The sequence below is a fragment of the Watersipora subatra genome, unplaced genomic scaffold (assembly GCF_963576615.1).
Source record: "Watersipora subatra unplaced genomic scaffold, tzWatSuba1.1 SCAFFOLD_35, whole genome shotgun sequence".
NCBI classification, from domain to species: domain Eukaryota; kingdom Metazoa; phylum Bryozoa; class Gymnolaemata; order Cheilostomatida; family Watersiporidae; genus Watersipora; species Watersipora subatra.
Genome location: NW_027045221.1, coordinates 78,051 through 97,705, shown reverse-complemented (window position 1 = coordinate 97,705; position 19,655 = coordinate 78,051). Strand labels below are relative to the sequence as shown.

At 35.5% G+C, this 19,655-nt stretch overlaps 1 protein-coding gene across 1 annotated transcript in view; it reads left to right on the top strand.

The window, feature by feature from the left end:
- LOC137410003 (uncharacterized) overlaps positions 1-18,900 on the top strand; it is a 372,155-nt gene extending 353,255 nt beyond the window's left edge. Inside the window, exons 4-10 of the mRNA XM_068095633.1 lie at positions 8,873-9,096; positions 9,924-9,999; positions 12,908-13,042; positions 15,291-15,431; positions 15,683-15,738; positions 18,403-18,513; positions 18,725-18,900. Of these exons, the coding sequence (XP_067951734.1) occupies positions 8,873-9,096; positions 9,924-9,999; positions 12,908-13,042; positions 15,291-15,431; positions 15,683-15,738; positions 18,403-18,513; positions 18,725-18,900 (919 nt within the window). The remainder of the gene's footprint in view (positions 1-8,872; positions 9,097-9,923; positions 10,000-12,907; positions 13,043-15,290; positions 15,432-15,682; positions 15,739-18,402; positions 18,514-18,724) is intronic.
- Positions 18,901-19,655: the final 755 nt, after the last annotated feature.

The following is a 19,655-nucleotide window of genomic DNA, read 5'->3' as shown; positions in this document are numbered from 1 at the left end:
GTGATGCTTAAATGTGTTGATATTAAACACTCCAATTTGTGTACGTAAAATTAAAATTTACTCCATTTTGTTTCATACTAGAACATAATCTCTTTTAAGTTTAATCAAACACATACCGTCAGAGTTTAACTATTCTCATTTAATCTGCTTAATAATGCAAACATCCTTGTTTTTCTCTCAGCATGCCAAGCTATGACAACTTTACACACATGCACAACTCATGGAGAGGACAACCCATTGGTAAAAGCTTCAGTAAGATTGCACGAAAGCGCTATTAAAGGTAAATTGACCATTGGTCACAAAAGGGCAATTTGTCTTTGATTTCAATTTCGTCATTCAATGTTCGTCATTGTCACTGTTATTTTGTGATGAATACTTTCATGAATGTAAATGTAGTATATTAAAAAGTGACTGGCACTTGTTTATATCTATATTCAAGATGGCAGGGCTTGACTTCTTCTATACAACTTTACACTTGCACAAATCCATTTATTGATGTTATAACATAAAATGGTCTCTAAATCATGGTGTACAGCGATAGAGTTATATATGTACCAGATCTTAATCTTTGACACACTGCACTTCTGATTCTGTCCTACTCTAAAATTGGGGCTTTTTATGTATCATAAACATGGCAGATGCTGGCTGATATAGTTGATGCAGCAGATATTAGGGATTCCAAATATGAGTTATAGCACTTACTGACCATTAATTAACCTTATGAACTCTGGCCGGCCATGTCAATGTGTGTCAGTAACTCTGCACAATCGGTAGTGTGACAAATTGAAATTTTTTAAAGTTTTATTGAAGATATCTAAATATACTCATAGAACAACGGTATTTGGCAAAACATAATTAGAAAGCTCGGCAACCTACAGCAAACTTTACCAAATAGAAAACAAAGTGTTCCACCGTTGTTCAGACTAAAACCATAAACCTTTGTATTATTTTAAAAACTTTAACAGTTTTTACAGTAGCATCATATCCATCAAGCACGTGTTCATCGCCGCTTCATGATTCAAAAGAAACTGAAAAATTAAGTTAGTATCATATAATTGTTCGTTTGCATCACAACTATCTATGACATACCAACAAACGAGTCAGATCAATTTTTTGCAATATTATTCTGTTAAAATTGTTATTACAACAAAGGAAGTAGATTAAAATATTAAAAAAATGGTTACGAATGTAAGTGAAATTTCTGGTCTAACACACTGTGCAAGAATGAATTTCATTGGTTTACACTGTTACTTAGAAGCAGCAATTGTAAACAGAACCATGTGAATGTTGGTATTCCAGCTTCCAGAGTTTCTGAAATGCCCTATGTAATGCCAGTATTCTGGTTGTCAGGGTTTAAAGGGTTAACAGATAGGAACTGCAATTGAAAATCAAAATATGACTAACTAAAATCCTTTACAGCGGTTATAAAACTTTGCTAAACCAAAACCAGCAGTTGATACATAAATATATTAAAATATTTAGACACTATTGTAGTATTACTGCAACCAATACATAGTTCACAAATACATTATAGCCGTAGTGTTTGGTACTGGCTACTTTTAGAGAATTTAGTTTCAAAGCTATTCAGGACATGGCCTGAGCTTACATTACGTAGTGATGTGGTATAACCTGTTGCGAAAATTCATTACCAAATTTCACATTTATTTTAAATGAATCCATGCTCATCTACTATATAAACGGCAATCGTTGTCTGTCTATCTGTCCGCTTTATAGAGTACCGCACTTTTTGGACTATTAGCCGCTACTTTTTTTTGATGGTTTGTGAGCCATGCGGCTAATATAAGGGCGCGGCTATTCTGTGGTTTTTTCTTTCATCGCTAGGGCGCATTAACGGAAATATCCGGTTAGTACACGCATCTATTATAATACGTAAACTACTATTCATTGTAGGGGTGGACGATAAATACTACGCTAATAGTATCGTATCTTTTGGAGTTGTCTTCTAGATATATCTAGTTTTCGATAACTCCCAAATATGAGTAGTATAAAAAGATTATAGAGCGGTCTTTTCTTTTTCGATTCGGTCGTACAAAGCAAACTTAATTAATATGAGTAAGTAGTAAAACTAAATTAGTAGTAAATATTAGTAGTGAATTAAATAAAATTTATTTCTTATTAAATAAATTAATGAGTAGTAAATTACATATAATTAATATTTACTGCTAACGTGTACCAGGAAGGTCACGTAAACATTTGTTTCTTGCAACCAGCTGACACTAAGACAAGATTAGTGGCATACTAGACTCTGATACGATCAGGTGAGAACTTGGTGAGAACAATCTGATCTGAACCACTGGAAAATTGCTGTTCTCTATATAGTAAATAGCTGAAATTGAACATAAGACGGAGTCTATATATTCTGAACAATAGAATGTTGCGGAGGTTGACTCACAACATTCATAGGAAGAGAAACCTTCAATAACATTGATTTATGGGGTGCAACCACGTCAACAAGAACTAAGCTAAAGTTAGAAAGTGGAGGTAGTCTAGAATATTGTTATTCTACCAAACGACATCGTCAGTCTAACTCAACATCTTTTTTACCTTTGCGTCTCAGGCTAGAACTTCCAGGTTTAAGGGAAGATCTAATAAGATTGTTACACGCTGGCAGAGTGTCTCTAACTAACCTGAGGTGGGAGATTCGGAGGACAAAAAGGTATTCTTTTGAAGTCCGGATTTCCAACGTGGTGGACGCATTGGGATCGACATCAACTCAAGAACGCTATTTAAATTATAGGAAACCTGAACTCAAGGTACTTTGAATTATTACATTGATTGCATTCATCAGTAACGTGATTGATTGAGATAGCTAAACTAGGTTAGATATAGTGTCGTTATAGCATTGCCTTAGTTATAAAAGCAGTAAAAGGAGTTATAACAATATCGTAGATTTTGCCAACATGTTTACAAAACACTGCTATTCAAAAAATTCATTGTATCTATACTCAGTGCATTGATAAAGCGATGTGAGGCTACGAAGCGATCCCTTACAATGTTGCTTATTTTTACAAAACCATTACTTCCACCACCATCAAAGTCAGTGCTGCTATTGCTATTTTATTGCTATTTGCTATTTCTTCGTAATCACAAAAATCTGAAATGGCTATAACGTCATTAACGTGAGTAATTGTTTGTTTTAAACTGTAATTAAACTGTTTGTTTTTAAGTTGGAAATTCTTAACCAAAATATTAAAATTAAATTTTAGGCTAATTTTATAGAGAAATCTTCGGATAACACTGTCACTACTATAAAAGTCCTAAAGATTGTTGGTTATGTGATCAACGAATAATAAAATTCAGTTACTAGCAATTGCTGGGAAAGTCGCAAATATGCGTCTATGGCGGTCAACCATAGAAAACGCATAAATGAGTCTACTTCAGTGAAAGGGTTAAAAACGTTGGATTTGCCACTGTTTGTGATAGTAAACATGTACATTTCCTTCCGCAACTAAGTTACTTTTACTTATTTTTCCAGCTACGAGTACCACAGCTACAACAAAACTTGCACGGGTACTGCTACTGCGTTTTACCTACTAAATTTCTACATCGAAAAGGTTAGTAGGCCTACATCTTATTCAATGTTGCATTGCCTATGAATTGCCACAGTTCCACTGCATAACCTTTTCACTTGCGTCCACGTACAAATTTAGCTATTGGCCTACTGCCAGCCATTTTGCCGATATTGCTTCATAATATTTTTTCAATTTGAAACTCCATCTATAACATTTGTTTTGGTTATATAGTGGATTTTGCCAACATGTTAACAAGTACTGCTATGCAAAAAATTCATTGTATCTATACTTTGTGCATTTTGATTATCTGTGTAATCACAAAAATCTGAAATGGCTATAGTATCATCAACATAAGTGGTTATTTGTTTTTTAACTCGGACGCATTTAATGAACTCGCACAAACAATCTTCGTTTTTAAGTTGGAAATTCTCAAATAAAGATTTAAAATTAAATTTTAGGCTAATTTTATAGAGAAATCTTCGGACAACACTGTCACTACTATAAAAGTCTTAAAGATCGTTGGTTATGTTATCAATGAATAATAAAATTCAGTTGCTAGCAATTGCTGGGAAAGTGGCAAAAATGTGTTTACGGCAGTCGACCATGGAAAGCGCATGAATGAGTCTACTTCAGTGAAAGGGTTGAAAACGTTGGATTTGCCACTGTTTGTGATAGTAAACATGTTCATTTCAATCCGCAGCTGAGTTACTTTTACTTTCTTTTCAGCTACAATCACTACAGATCTACAGCTACTACAGAACTTGCATGGGCACTCCGAGCGTTGCGATAGGCGACGGTGAGAAGAAAGCGAGCAGTGTATATTACAAAAAAAGCACACCATCTCATTTAATTTTAGAAATGCTTGAAGCAGTGCAATGCCTTCCAAAAAGCCTACTGCCCAAACACAAGAACAGATTGATTCCCGTAGATAAAGAGACTGAATTCGCAAAGCAGCAGGTAGACAAACAGAAACTGCAGAGAAAACGCAGCTACACCCACAACAAAGCGGAACTGCTACTGCATCTGCTAGAAGTGCAGAAACTGCAGAACAAACACAGCTATGCCTACAACGAAACAGAATAGCAGCTGCTAGAAGAGCAGAAACCGCTGAACAAACACAGGTACAACGAGAGCAGGCCAGAATAGATGCTGCAGCCGCTAGAAGTGCAGAGACTACTGAACCGACCCAGCAGCGACTCAAACAGCTCAGAGCAGCCGCTACATCGGCCAGACGTGCAGAAAACTCCAAGCAGATGCAGCGGCGACAAGAACATAATACACTAGCTACAACAGCTGCTCGGTGAGCTGAACTTTTTGAGCAGATGAAACGGCGACAACAGCGAGATGCACTAACTCCAACAGCTGCTACCAGGCGCCGTGTATGGACAGAAAACTACACTTGACTACAGTCCTGCAACATAGTATAGGGCCGAATTTTTCTACGGGACGAATGGCCAAAAATGCTCCAGATGTAATGCCTTACGTTGAAAAGGCGAGAGGCCATATATGTAGTTTATATAGTAGATTTTATTGATAATAAATTTTATCAACACGACCACATTACTGCTGCAAAGTTTGTATATACAATGTTAAAACACAGGCTATAGACGAAGAACTGGTGAGTCATGATTAGTGTTTCAAGCATGTAGAAGTCTCAATTCAATAAATGCTGGTGACAGCTAAGCAGTGCAAAAGGAAAATATTTTCTAGAATTTCCTAAAATATGTAAAACTCTTCAATACTGCCAGTTTGAAGAATGTCAGTTTGCCTAGCAATGTCAATTTCGTTATCAGTTCTGTGTACAAAATTAGGACAATTCTGATTTGAGCGTTTCGAGACTGATGCATTGTAGACTAGCTGTAAAACACATTGCATATTTCCATTGGTCTCTTTAACATTATTGACATGTAGGACTGCATATGCGTATGCAGTCAGATCAGCACAAAAATTTCAGTAGATTGCATAGTTGGAGTTGTTTTACAGTATGAAAGACAACTCTCAATAAAACTATTGCTTTACGTAAATTTGTTCCCGAACACGGGTAATGCAGCTAGTTAACTATATTAGATGTTACCATATCTTTACAGAGCCCTATGCTTTATTTTTAACAGTAAAACGAAATATCCTATTTAAAGTACTCAATTTGGTTTCTAATCATCACTATGAATTTTGCAGAATATCATTCACATAAACTCGTGAGCAATATACAAGTGGAAGACAAAGTTTCTGCACCTTGCATTAACAACACATTTGAAGACGTTAGTTTGGTTGAAGGTGAGGAATAGGTAATTGTATTTATTTGTAGAATATTTTATGCAAGAATATTTCATAGCTCATATTTCTTATGTCTCTATTTGCCAATAAAAACTATTCCCCCGCATTTGTTGTTTATTGGCTAAGTAGTTCATTAATCAATGTGACGAGAAACACAGCAGCAAGTAATGTTTTGGTAGTTGTCTTAAAACTGTTTCTTACAATACAGTGTCATTAATATAGTTGTGTCAGTGATGTGCAATGGAAGCAGAATATTTCAATCAAAGTACTGATTGTGAAAAAGAGATATCGGTTCAGGCTAAAACTTCCCTTTTCTGTTTGCAGATAACATCATACGAGCAAGATATGAAAATCTCTTTGAAGATCAACTTTGTTTTCAACTCCAAGAGGTCCCTTTACAGTGCTTTGAAAATCTGAAACAGTATGTTTTGCTCAGTGATGTTGGTTTAACAGTTGTACCTTGTTATTATCTGGATTTCAAAATAAGATAGTGTGTTTAAGAGGTTCTATAACCAATACATAAAGTTTGTTTAATAACATTTAATCATGTCTGTTAGGTTAACATTATAAAATGTAATTATTGCTTGAAAAAGAATCATAATTAAACAAAAATTTCATGAAGGATGTTAAAAGCAAATGACATGTATCACAAACTGTATACCATACACGACGGTGATTTGAAGCTTTGTGCATTTTGCTTTAATAAGAAGTAGGGAGACAACATCTACTCCGTGTTCCATTTATTTCTTCATGGTTAAAACTGAATATTGAATTAGTTTTCATGGTATATTGACAAAATGTAAAATCTTGGAGGTTTGTTTTAGAATAAAGGTCCGACATGGTATCCGACATATGTTTGTTTCCTCCGCACCTGGTCAAATCGTCTATGTCTGTGGAGAGGATATCGAAAGAGTCCGCTGTGAGATTCAAAATGTCTTTTCAGGATACGGACTTGATATCAGAATAAAAAACCTTGGACTTTCTCAAGGAATTCCATATATATCATGGCTGGCTAGTCTTCGAAAGATTTTTGTGGACTATCAAAGTGGTGTTGTTCAAAAAGAAGCTGAATGTGAACTAATTGCAACAGCTCAAGAGAAACTACCCGATGGAAATCAGCTTGAACTAAAGTACGCTATTGTCCCAGCACACCTGCTGCAAAGCGGCATAGATGAAAGCAATCAACCACCAGTTTCAATAAACCTTGTTGAACCTGCCTTTCAGCAGTTCATCTACACCTTTGTTGAAGATGAGACTCAACCTTGCAAACTCCAGGCTACTCCATTGGTCAAGTACAGAATCACTACAGAAATCCAAAGTGATGAACAAAGTCACTCCCATATGAATGACATTGCTTTTCTGAAGTTAGAGCAGAACCCAAAACAAGCCCTGAATGGTGCTGTGGAGCCACTGCCTATTCCAAATCAATCCTATATCAACTTTCTCGCTCGTAGGCAATCTGTAGTGATGGTTGAAGGTCATGATGGACGAATTGTTCCATCGCCCAATGTTATGGGAAATGGCTGTTTGGTTTTGGGGCTTCACCTTGCCTTTGTGATTCCTTCTTCAGGATCCAACCAAACGCAGAGGTCTGTGAATGGAGATGAAATGATATTTGCATAAAACAAATATCAATTTATTTATGTAAATGTTAGGTTTATTGATTGTCATTTCACAAATAGGTACCAGGTTCATAGCGGCAAAAAGAGCTTATGTAATGAAAAAAAACGTGAAAAATTGAAATAGTTTCTGCAATTAGTTCTGAAATTTAGTGACCAATTGTAACACTTGACTTGCATGAAAGAAAGGCTTTAAATTTAATGAAATTCTTAGCAATCTAATGTTTAAAAAATTCCATTTTTTACATTCATAATTTAGCCATCAGCTTCAGCTTTTTCAAACATTTTAATGGCAAAACTTCAGTTTTCTTACTAAAAAAACTTGACAAGCCCAAAGTTCTTAGTATTCCAAAAGTTTCACAAAATTTCCATCATATTCATAATTTTCCCACTTTATTATTCAGTCACATGTGAGCGGATCTGCACAAAAAAAAACTTCTGCTGAATAACAAAGCTATGACACATTTTATATAAGTTTGTTTAGCCACTATCAACTTGGTGTAAAAGTTCTGTAGACACTATAGACAGTAATCCTGATATATCAGAGCATCGTGTTGCTAAGTAACCAACTATATAGTAGGATTTTTGTAACTACTAGCTGCTATTATTAGACATAATGATCATCATCAATAACTGATGAGATTAATTTACAGAGCTAGGAAGATAGGCAGTCTATAGAAGAAAATGAAAGTATACCGCGAAGGCGCCATACCAATTTAATCTTAACATTGCTTTACTCACTGTTTATTTTTCTATAAAAGATAAATGGCACCACGAGTAGCTGTGGCAAAACAACTGATGTTATAAAATTGAGTATTAATAATAAGTTTTACCCAGCTGGGAGCTAAATTATTAGCTGTCCTTCACAAATGCACAACACTAACTTGCATGCAAAAGTTTTTCAATAATGTTTCATATCTAATGCAATGATCTTCAACAAAAACCTTTGATCTTCGACATCCATACCTGATATTTTTTAGATAAACATAAAATTACTATCAAATAACTTTTTTTTGTCTTTGAAAATATTCAGTTATTAGCATGGTAATCGCAGTAGCCATGTTTGTGTATTTATTCTGTTAGTATTTAGGACACTCGCTTGCCCTTGATATTTTCTTTAAATGTTAGCTCATTGATCCGGACCTGCTAGATGTAATTTTTCATATGAAAATACACACAGATAAATCTGGAATTGTTGAAAACAGTTTGGTAACATTTTCATATGTATTTTTGGAATATATAGGTCGATATTTTTGGTTGGTTAAATACAAGAAAAGGTATTAACGACCTTCTGTAGTTAAAAATATAAGTTGCCAACAAATCATAACAGCTTCAAGAAAACGGGTTTTTCGAGAGGAAACCTTTGTTTAATGCACACATGAGGCCCTAGATCACTTTTTACTACTCTGCACTAATCAGTATATCAATTTTCACTTCTATTTAAAGGTTTGAAGAAGGTGACTCTGGAAAGGTTATACACATTCAATACAAAGACGGTCGTTGGATACCAATCGCTATGTTGGTAGGCAAATATACAGTAGAAATACCAGAGTATGGATCAAGCATTTACATTGCTATTATTCTGAGTGAAGCACTGAATGAGATAGAGAGAGACTTTGGTGACATCTTCTCTGATATCCAGCTTCATCCAACATCATCTCTCTATTCTGGTTTGAGAAAAGTTCTTTCCAATTTTTCGTAGCATTCCACATGTCAAATGTTGCTCTAAATGTTAATTACTGCGTTATGTGGTAAATACTGTCAGGTGTGTCAAGGATTGCTTTGAACATCACAATGTGCTTTGCGTGTCTTTTAATACACTCAGGGGCAGATTCTGCAGTTTTAAACAGATTCCTTGTTCAACACATTTATGTACATCGGGTTCTGTTGCTGGTTAAGTACTACTTATGTCACAATGGTGCCTTAGCCGTGTGAAGTGTTACACATCTGTGTCAACTTCTCCTACTAACTAGCAGCTGACTGATATAATGATTATTAACTTATAACTTAATACTTAGTTAACAATAAATAAGTTGAATCAGTCATTAAGAAAACTTGACAAGAAAATAAGAACGTCAATGAAATGATTTATTAAACGACTGTTGACTTACTATATAAAACAAAGTGCTCCCAGTTTCCTGTCAAACACTAGCATTTGTGTTACCTATTTATAAAAATATAGTTTGTTGTAAAATGAATAAACACTGTTAAAAATTTATGCAGAGCAAAACAAATTACATTTCTAAACTGAACCGCGATCAACGACAGCTTTACTGTTTCTGTGACGTTTGTGTAATAATTTTGTTTAGTTTGATCGCTCTTTTAGCTTGGTGATCTTTATGAGTTTTTAATGTAGTTTATGGCTATAGGCAATCATGTTTTGTTACCCTCTTATGACTTAACATCATATTTACAATAAAACAATACTTAGTGCACAACATCACTGTATATATAGTTGCATTGCATAGGTTTGGCATAAATAATTATTGTTGTATAGGTGAAGGGACGGAGCTGACTTCTGAAGAAAAGCTTAGCATATCAAGTGCAGCAGAGTTAAGATATAACAAGGAAAGGTAACAAATAACAGTAAAATATTTTTTTAACGCAATGGCACTCTATTCTCAATCCTTTTCTCTTAGTAACGTTTTATCAGAGGAGACGTTCAACTCAAGGGTGGCATTGCACTTTTCAAGTAGCTTGTCAAAGAATTAGTAAGCCAAATTTATCCCTTTTCTGGGCAGAGAAAATGCCGACTATATTTTACACTCAACTTCGAGAGGAGCGGCAATAACTCTCCTGGGTGCAATAAATCTACTATAAATTAGCTCAAAATTGTTGTAGATCTCTGAAGCTGAGAAAAAATCCTTCAGCTGATATTTTTCCAGGCAATTATCTTATGTTGATGTTATGGCCTGCATTGCAATTTGTGGGAGCTTTCAATTATCTATTTATTTCTCAACTTGAAAACATGTTTTTATTTTATAACTATATGTAAAAATGCGGCATTAAAGTTTATTGCACTCATTAATATATTTGCAGCAGTTTGCAGCCAAAACTGTCTGTTCAGGTTCAACTAGCACTTTCAATTAACGCTCGAAACAAAAGTATTTGCATCATTTGCTTGACAGATTGTGTTCTGACCGTTGATTTCATATGAAATCATTGTATATTCTGGCTGCCTATTACTTTTCAAAGTGTCTGCTGACCTCAACTGTTCATTTGTATTGCTAAATTAGTTGATATTAGGGTTCAACCAATTTTTTAGCAGAGCGAAACTTTTACGCACCGCTTTTAGAGCACATTTGCGAAAAAATAATAATTAACTTTCAGCACAAGTTACAGTTAAATTAGTGGTACAGTTTCCATTGTCATTTTAAACAGCTTTTTTCATACATCAAAATATCAAGACCACATTAAACAAGGAACTATTTTTAGTCTGAGGCAGTTATCACATATTTTTATGAAATTGGTTTCAAAGCATTAAAGAAAACGTCATAAGCTTTTGAGCTAAAAAACAGACTTTGATACAAACAGCAGCCAACCACAAAATAATCAGGTGTTATTGATGTAACTGAGTCATTATCCAAACTATTTTGTATACACTTTTACCGATCCCATCCTATTGTGGGTTTGTAATTATCAAAGAAAGTCAAAGCGCCGGTCAAAAAAGGTGGTGCTTAAGTAAAGGGTGACACTCTAATTTTCAACACTTTTTCCTATAGTGCCAGTCAACTTTAGGCAGCATTAAAAAAAAGACGGTGTTCAAATAGTTGTTCTCCGGGGTGTAAGATGTTTCTTGAGAGTGTCATTACCCACTAAAATGTTAAGACTACTTGGAAGAAGGTGGTTTTCATGTTAAGCTGATTTATTGTTAAAGGTAGACCTGCTACAAAAGTCATATTACAGTTATTTGGTATCAAAAGGTTCATCGTGTCTTACTCTGCTGTGTTGTTGGTGAAAAGTATGTGGAAATGTGATTACAAGCTTTTAAAAGCTCAAATAACGAACCGTGAATCGCAGCCAAAACAAAAACGCCGTAGGTTGTGATCTCTCCAAAACGGCTCAAATGGGACGTAGTTGAACACGACGTGCTTCTGTTTACACTTTCATGCAACCTCATTCGGCGAAATATTTTCACAAATATAGTTCACACATTCAATAAAATCGAGTCTATTGTCCATACACATATATTTCATCGTCATTGTAATGTTGTTACTTTGAGCACTGATATCTCAAAACCTAGCCTAAAAACAAGTTTAATTTTTTAACCTTAGCTTGAAAGGGTGCATTTCACCCTCTGGTAATAATGAGGAGCCTGCTGGTCCTCTGTGATAATCAAAAAATGCTGCAGAAATGATTTGCTCCATTTGGCAGGAAGTATGGGTCACATGATCAGATTACGACTAGATGATTAGACCAAGCTGAAACGAAACTGTACAGTAGCGAGCATCTATATTTGATAATGGCTTTCTGGTAGAACCGAAGTGTTTGTCATAAACTATTGCTACGATATGTTTTATATTGAGCCTTTTATTGACCTTTCACTTCACATGATAACATCATGTATCAAAACAATAACCATGTCGAGTTGAGTACGCCATAGAAATAAAGGGATTCTCAGCCACAGTGTTTTTTTGATTGCTGCGATTATCTGATTGTTTTTGAGATTTCAACAGCTTGTAATCCCATTTCTACCTATTTTGCACCTACAACACAGCAAAGTAAGACAAGAGAAACCTTTTGATAAGTAATAAATGTAACATGAATTTTGTTGCAAAGCAACCTTTATTTCCAGGCTGAATCATGAAAAGCAAGTAAAACGGTATAAAATTTTCTTCTGTTACAATATTTGTTATACCCTTGTGTGTGAGAAATTTTTGAAAAGTTTTTTTTAATAAAAACTGCTTATTATAATTTTGTTTTATTTACTTGTTCTGAAAACTCAAATGTCTGCATGCATATCAGCATGGCAGTAGATGATTCCATTACCCTGGACTGAATTAGCACAGATGATTGCCGTGTTGAAATTAGAGATCATCATTTATCTGCATATCTAATGAACTGAGCTATTCTTTTCTGTTTGCACTGAGCTCATCTTTGCGTCACATTCTCTCTTTTTTAAGGATCATCACATCTTAATAAATCAGAGTCGTAATTGGTCAACTGTAGATTAGTGTCATAGCTCAGGCAAGTAATGTTTGTGATGTATGGTTGTTGCTATTAGATTACACAGCATCATCGCCTTTATCACAGCTTTTGGATCTTGTTAGCAACTTTCCACATCATTTAGGAACGTGGCGAACATAGAAAAATAATGAAGAGAGAATATGTTGGTTGTAATACTCCACATGCGCAGAAAATTTTGCAACAATAACTTATGCAACATTTGAGGCTATTTTTTAAGATTTTCACTATTTAGAAATTTTTTTGTAATCTTATTTTTGAAATAAACTACAATCGAAACACAAATGCCTGTTACAGATTTGCGTCATTTACCAATCTTAAAGAATTAAAAATCGAGGATACCAGATTGGATAGCAGTGATTTTAAAGCTTTAGAGAAACTTACATCATTAGAGAGGCTCAGACTACAAAGATGTAAATTCCCAAGAATCAGGTCAGTCTGTGAAAATGAAACATTAAGCAGTCAATTGGCTTATGCAAATTATTGCAGAAAGTTTTATCAAATTATTTGTTTCACAGCTAACATTGATTAAAGTTTTTTTTTCTTTCAAATTATGTTTTCAATTCTCACTTTTAAAAATATGGATATTAGTTTTCATTACTTCAAACTCTTCTTCACAGTTTTATTTCAAAATACTACCACTTTTGACTGTTATTTGAAGATTGTCCATACCAGCATAGAATATCATGCAAATTTTTGTTAAAGCGTTTACAATGCTTTTCTTAAAGCGTTTTTGACTTTTTACCATTTATTATTAAAAATTGTGTGCAACCGCATCGAAGGTTATGTTCCAAAAACTCAAAAGAGTTAGTTGAAGGGTTGAAATTCACGGTGCATCGATTTGTTACATTGTTAATCATTTTCTTATCATAAACTAAAGTCCATAGTAAATATTATAATAAACGATAAATGTAAAATACACTTTTGGTGACTTTTCACTAATTTTTGTACTAATCACGCAATATCAAGCATTTAAGAAATGCAAAGAATGCTGAACTAAAAGGTAGAGCAGGCATTGTATCTCTTTCATGCATTGTGGGAGGGATTTAGCTGATTAGAAATATTTACTTCTTTGCCATTCGGAGGTATTCAGCACACCGACTGCCAAATTTGAATTTTAGGAGAAATTTTTGTTGATATTTTAAGGGGAAAAAAAGGATCATCAAGGGGTCGACAAACTATTAGGTTTCACATTGTAAGATTAAATGAACGAATAATAGGGGTATCACGAAAGATTTTTTGATTATGCAAATATAAACTGGCTGATTCTCAAAAGCCATTTTATTGTGAAAGTTTGGAGATTATATAGGAGGGATGATCCCATTAACTTCTTTTTATAAGCTTTTTCAGCATTTGCCAAACATAAAATAGATAATAATTTACTAATATCATGAAATAACCAAATCTATTACTCTAAAACTTCACGTTAACTCTTTTGCTACCAAATTTATTTTTAGCTTAGCTTAGAACGTATTTTTTTTATTCACACAAATGTTGACATAACGTCACTAATTTTGTGATAGCTTGAGAAAGAACGAAGATATCAGTTTAGTTTAGTGAACCGGTTTTGAAAAAAACAGAAACTTGATTAGGAAACTAAAAAAGATCTTAAAGTAAATTCATTTAAAAATGGTAAGTTTTTACAAACTTCACCACCATTATTTTGCCAGCAATTTCAATAGTCGTATTTTGACTGTCGCCTTAATATTTGGTTACCATTACTATTTTCACATGAAATACATGCACTAGAAGAGTCAGAATCACTTGATATATAGTTACTAGAGACTCAATGGCTAAGAATGTTAGAAGCTTCTACAGCTGTAAACGATCACGGTATTCTTTTTTGCCTGTCATTTTTCTGTGGTGACCTTTCTGTTTGATAATCAGTGAGCCGCTAGTGAGAGGCCTAATGATCAGTCCATATCGTTAGCAAAAAGTTTGTTTTTATGGAGACCAAATCTTATTGGTCTGTCTGAAGCGAAAGCTGAGTAATCATAGATAAACTAACGCACTGTCTAAAAAGCGATGTATCAGCTTCCGGCGACAAATAGAAGGTAACCCGAGCCGATACATCAACTTGCGGTAGCGGAAGAGTTAATATAAAAGAAAATAAAAATATTTTCCAAGTGTCTAGAACTGCTACGGAAAAAAAGTCATTTATTCTTTTCTGCAATGAAAAGTTACTAGCCGGTTGATGGAGATTATTTTACCCTGAATTTTAATCACTGTAAAACCTCTATTTGAACGCCACCTTTATCCGAACGTCGCCTTCTTCTGAACGCCACCTTTACTAACTCGCTACTTTAAGACGAAGGTAAATACATGTAAATAAAGTCCCATCCTTAAATTAACGACACTACTACTTGACTTCTCTGAGCTTTATGAACCCATAATTGAAAGTAACCAATAGAAAAGTGCATTACAAAATTTGATGATTCTAATGATAAAAATCTCACCCAAATGTATACATTGCATATTTACATCAATATTCTAAGGAGTAGCTGCTAATAAATTGTACCAAACTCCTGCATGACTGACTAACCTATCTTAATTTTTTTATTGCCATTTCCTTTACAACAATGTGTTAGGAGAAGTAAAATAAAATATTTTTACAGGATTTACCCTGCCCTGATTGAATAACTATAGCAATTTTATGGTTACCTATGACTGTTTGCTACAGCTTTGATTCACTGACCAAGCTGAAAGAACTGGAAATCAGCAGAAATAAATTGAATTCTAGTTCACTTGTGGGTATGGAAAAGCTGAAGTCATTAGAAAAGCTGGACTTGCACTCTTGTAGCTTGCCAGAACTTCCATATAGGTCAGTTTCTATATAACCTCCGTTGGTCGACTTGTTAGGGTTTTTTGCTGATGGATGTTTGCTTGCTTATCGGCGAGATTTTTTCTTATGAAAAACTTGCATACAATTTGTTGAACTTTTTTGGAAGTTTTATCATCGCTCAAAATTTATAGTATATTATTATATAACATTCTATATATCTAAAACATCAAAACTTTAAGATACGCAAATTGCCTCATGATATATTTACACTTTTGTGATATCTTACCTAGATGCAATAGTATGCGGCAAAATGACCACATTATGGTCATAAGATGCTCAAGAACAGGTACGATAGCCCAGCATAATGTGACATTTTATGGCTCCAGATTGACAGGAATATATTAAACTGCTTTGGCGTTTTGCATCCTTTCATATTTCACAGGTTTTTTTTCCCAGTAATATTGTAATACAAGAAATTCCTCTGTCATACAGCCCATGACTAAATTGATAATGGGAAAAATAAAGGGTACTGCTGGTTGAGAAATTCAATATTAACAATCAAATGGCACTGCAGTGAAATAAGAAAACTGCAATGGTAGCTGCAATGGTAGCTGTAATGTACTGGGTGTTAATATGTACAACAAACAGCAACAATGAAAGGAAAATAATATATGTTTTTATTTTTCCCCTGCAATAGGAGAAATGCAATATTAGAAGTGAAATGGCAAGCTGGTGTAATATAAACAGTTTGAAAGTTGGTTGTATTGAATGTAGAATGGTTTTGACAGTGATCTGTAACAGAAAGCAAGCATTACCATTCACATGCGTCTGGAAGTTTTTTGCAAACTGGAGCGAAGTGAAAAAATTGGTCATGATCACAGAAACCATGGTTAAGTCGGTTGTGTAAGATTTAGAGTAATCTACACTATGAGAAGTAGAACATTCTCAGTTATTTTGCAAAAAAAAATATTTCAGTTTAATTACAGCAAATTCTATGCTCAATAAACTGAATGCATGTTTACCATTACTGCAAAAACATAGTTCTGAGAAAACTGGCATTAAAGTTTGAGAAATGAAAATCAATGCACAATTTTGTTTACATTTCAAAATGTCATAGCAACCATTATCAATAAATTGTGATATTTATTTAGATTTTTGTATTTATATCTAAAGAATTATGCTGAAGTTAAAAATCTAAACAGATTTTTTTTGGTTGTCATAGAAATAGCTGTATATCTAAAAGAAAATGTAGGCCTTTTACTTAATTTTGCAGATATTAAAAACGGCTTAGCAGTAGGCCTACCACAATATTGAGCACAGCTCTAGTATCATCAACAATATCCTTAGAAAAATAATAACAGTAACATATTGCACATCATCTGTCACTATATACTTCGATCTTATAAATTCGAATGATTATTCTTATAATTAATTTTTATAATAATCTTATAAAATCGAATAACTATTCTTATAATTAAATATTGTAATAATCTTATAAAAATCGTTAAAAAATATCATCGTCATTTCCTTTACTTTCACTGCTTTGGACATCAGTTGGAATATCAAAGTACTCGTTATAAGTGTTCAAAACGTCAGAGTTATTTTTAAAATTGGCAAAAAAGAAACGATTACTTTTCAGTACTTTTAAGTTACTTACAGAAACCTTCAGCAGTTGGACAATGCCATAAACTGCTGAAATGTGCATGTTTTTTTCGTGAAGCGCGCATGACTCTACTATCTGTCGCACGGCTTTGTCGGCGTTTTGTTGGCGGGTCTTAAATTTGTTTAAAAAAGACTTGTCAGGTTTTAATGGCGATTTTAGGCCAAATTTATCTGTTTTGTTATGTATAGTCCAATCAGATGAGTAAGTTTTAAGATATTGTCTACACTTTTCAAAGACTTGGTAACATATTTAAACAGGTTTATATGTGTTTTGTATCGTTATTATACTTAAACGACTCCACACAAAAATGGTTATATTTTTTGATGAGATTTTGGTACAAGGGTTTGGGTACGGCCATAGATAAATAATTTTCGGGAGTTGTGTGTACAGAGGCATTTATCATCAAGCTCCCTAACACATGCTTCGCTCGTGTTTGCTGCGAGAGTACATACGACACCACAGACTGTTTCTTTGCATTTTTTTGTTTTCCAACCATTACCCAAATACAATAATCTATGATTTTTAATAATATTTATCTTTTAAATTTGTGTGGTGTTTTTCTTGAAGGCCTACTGAAAATGGCATATATTATTAGGCGCAATAACGTATGATACCAGGTAGCCTACATACTTATTGTGGTACTTAATTCTTAAACCGCTATAGGTAAAAATAACATCGTTCAATAGATGTGTAGATATTAACACCATAATTGTATTGAAGGTAAGAACTCACAACAATACACTCTGCACCTAGTACTTTACATATAATGATGATACATATTATTGGAGATCATAAAACACTAAAAAAACTAAATACGCTACAGTCACCATAGCTAACCATTACTACTAAGCTCAACATAATATAATGAGCAATGAGAATATTCTGCAAGAACATTGTAAGATATGTAATAGCGTGGCGGATTTTATCGTGCCACTTTCACAGTTACCCATAAGTCGAGTAAATCACGAAGACCGAGTTGTTATCTGAGCACACAATGTATATTTACATGATAAACATATTTGTATTAATACAACAAGGTCCAGCATGCATACTTAAATAATAAACAGTATGAGAATATAGTGTCTATCGTATGCAGAGAGCTGCGCTGCTCTGCCTGCCTTTCCAATTGTCCTTTCTTTTATCTTCTTTGCTCTTTGTTGGCTCCGCCCTCTTGCGGTTTTGATTCCCGCCCTAGCATTTTCTGGCTACATGACCCGCATCTATCCTATCCTTATTGCCGGCCTAGCCTTCGGGCAAGAGGGGGAGGCCTGGCCGGGCCTGTCAATTGACTGTCACGCTGGCACCGGCTCTACTTGCGATGCTCTTCCTTCACACTCTCCTCCTTAGGACTGGCCACGGAGGCCATCCTACCGACACCGGAGGATGAGAATATCTGGGCCCAGAGCCAGTGCTGTCGAGCCTCTTCCTCCCACAGGGAGACCGTGTCCTCCAAGAACAGTAGCTGCTCTGCCTGCTTCCGGGCCAACTCTGACTGGCTTTTTTTTCACCGCCTATTGTTTTTTGCTGTGAGATTTCCTCTGCTTGCCTTCTGGCCAGCTCCAGTTTGAGCTGGCAGTCCCTCTCTTGTCTTTTTGCGCAGGCCCCTTTTCTGTTTTGATCACGTCGCGGCTCGAGTGTAGCTGGTGCTTGGCCTAGCTTTTCCTTGCAGGCATAGTAAGGTTTAAGCCAGCCCTCATTTTGGATAGAGGACTGGCCCTGTCTCCCAATCAATGCCCAGGCCTTTATGATTTTAAAAGGGTCCACGTATTTGGCCAGTCATTTAAGGTCTTCTCCTTTTTGCCGGCGCTTGTTCAGAAGCCACACCCACTCTCCTGGCGCGTATAGTGGTGGCTCTTCTTTGTCCTCCTGTCTCACTGTCGTTGGGCCTCCCTCAATATCTTGTGAGCTGCTTCTAACCTCTTCTGCGTCTCCTGTACATACTGGTAGGAAGACCACTCTTCGAGCGGAAGCGGGCAGATTTCCAATAGGTCAGGGAGGCATAACTCTTGGCCGAACATCAGCAGGTTTGCTGTTTTGCTCGTAACAGAGTGTGGCGTACCCTTATTGGCCCGCATCAGCAGGGGCAGCAGTCTGTCACACTCCTCCTGTCCTCGTGTTAGCAGAAGCGCTTGTAGTGAGTCTCCAAGTTGCCGGTTGCTTGTTTCCGCAATGCCGTTAGCCTGAGGGTAGTACGGTGTGGTGCGCGTTTTTCCACTCGCCATATCAGGCACAGTTCTTCCATCAGTTGGCTCTTGAACCGTGTCCCTTAATCTGTATGTATTTGCTTCAGCAAGCCCATGTAGCAAAATACTTGCTCGTCCAGCACATTGGCAACTACAGGAACCGTGGCATCCGGGAGGGCCAGTGTGTCTTGCCACCGAGTGAAATAGTCTGTAAAGCACCAGGATCCACTGGTTCCCTCTTGGTGTCTCCGGCATCGGTCTAACCAGGTCTACTGCCACCTTTTGCCAGGGGCGACCTGCGTACAACCTCTGTCGGCTACCTGCTCTCCTGTGTTGCTACTGTGCTTAGTCCCCTTGCAGACCTCACAGCACCTAACCTTTCTTCTCATCATGGTCGTCATACCAGGCCAATACCAG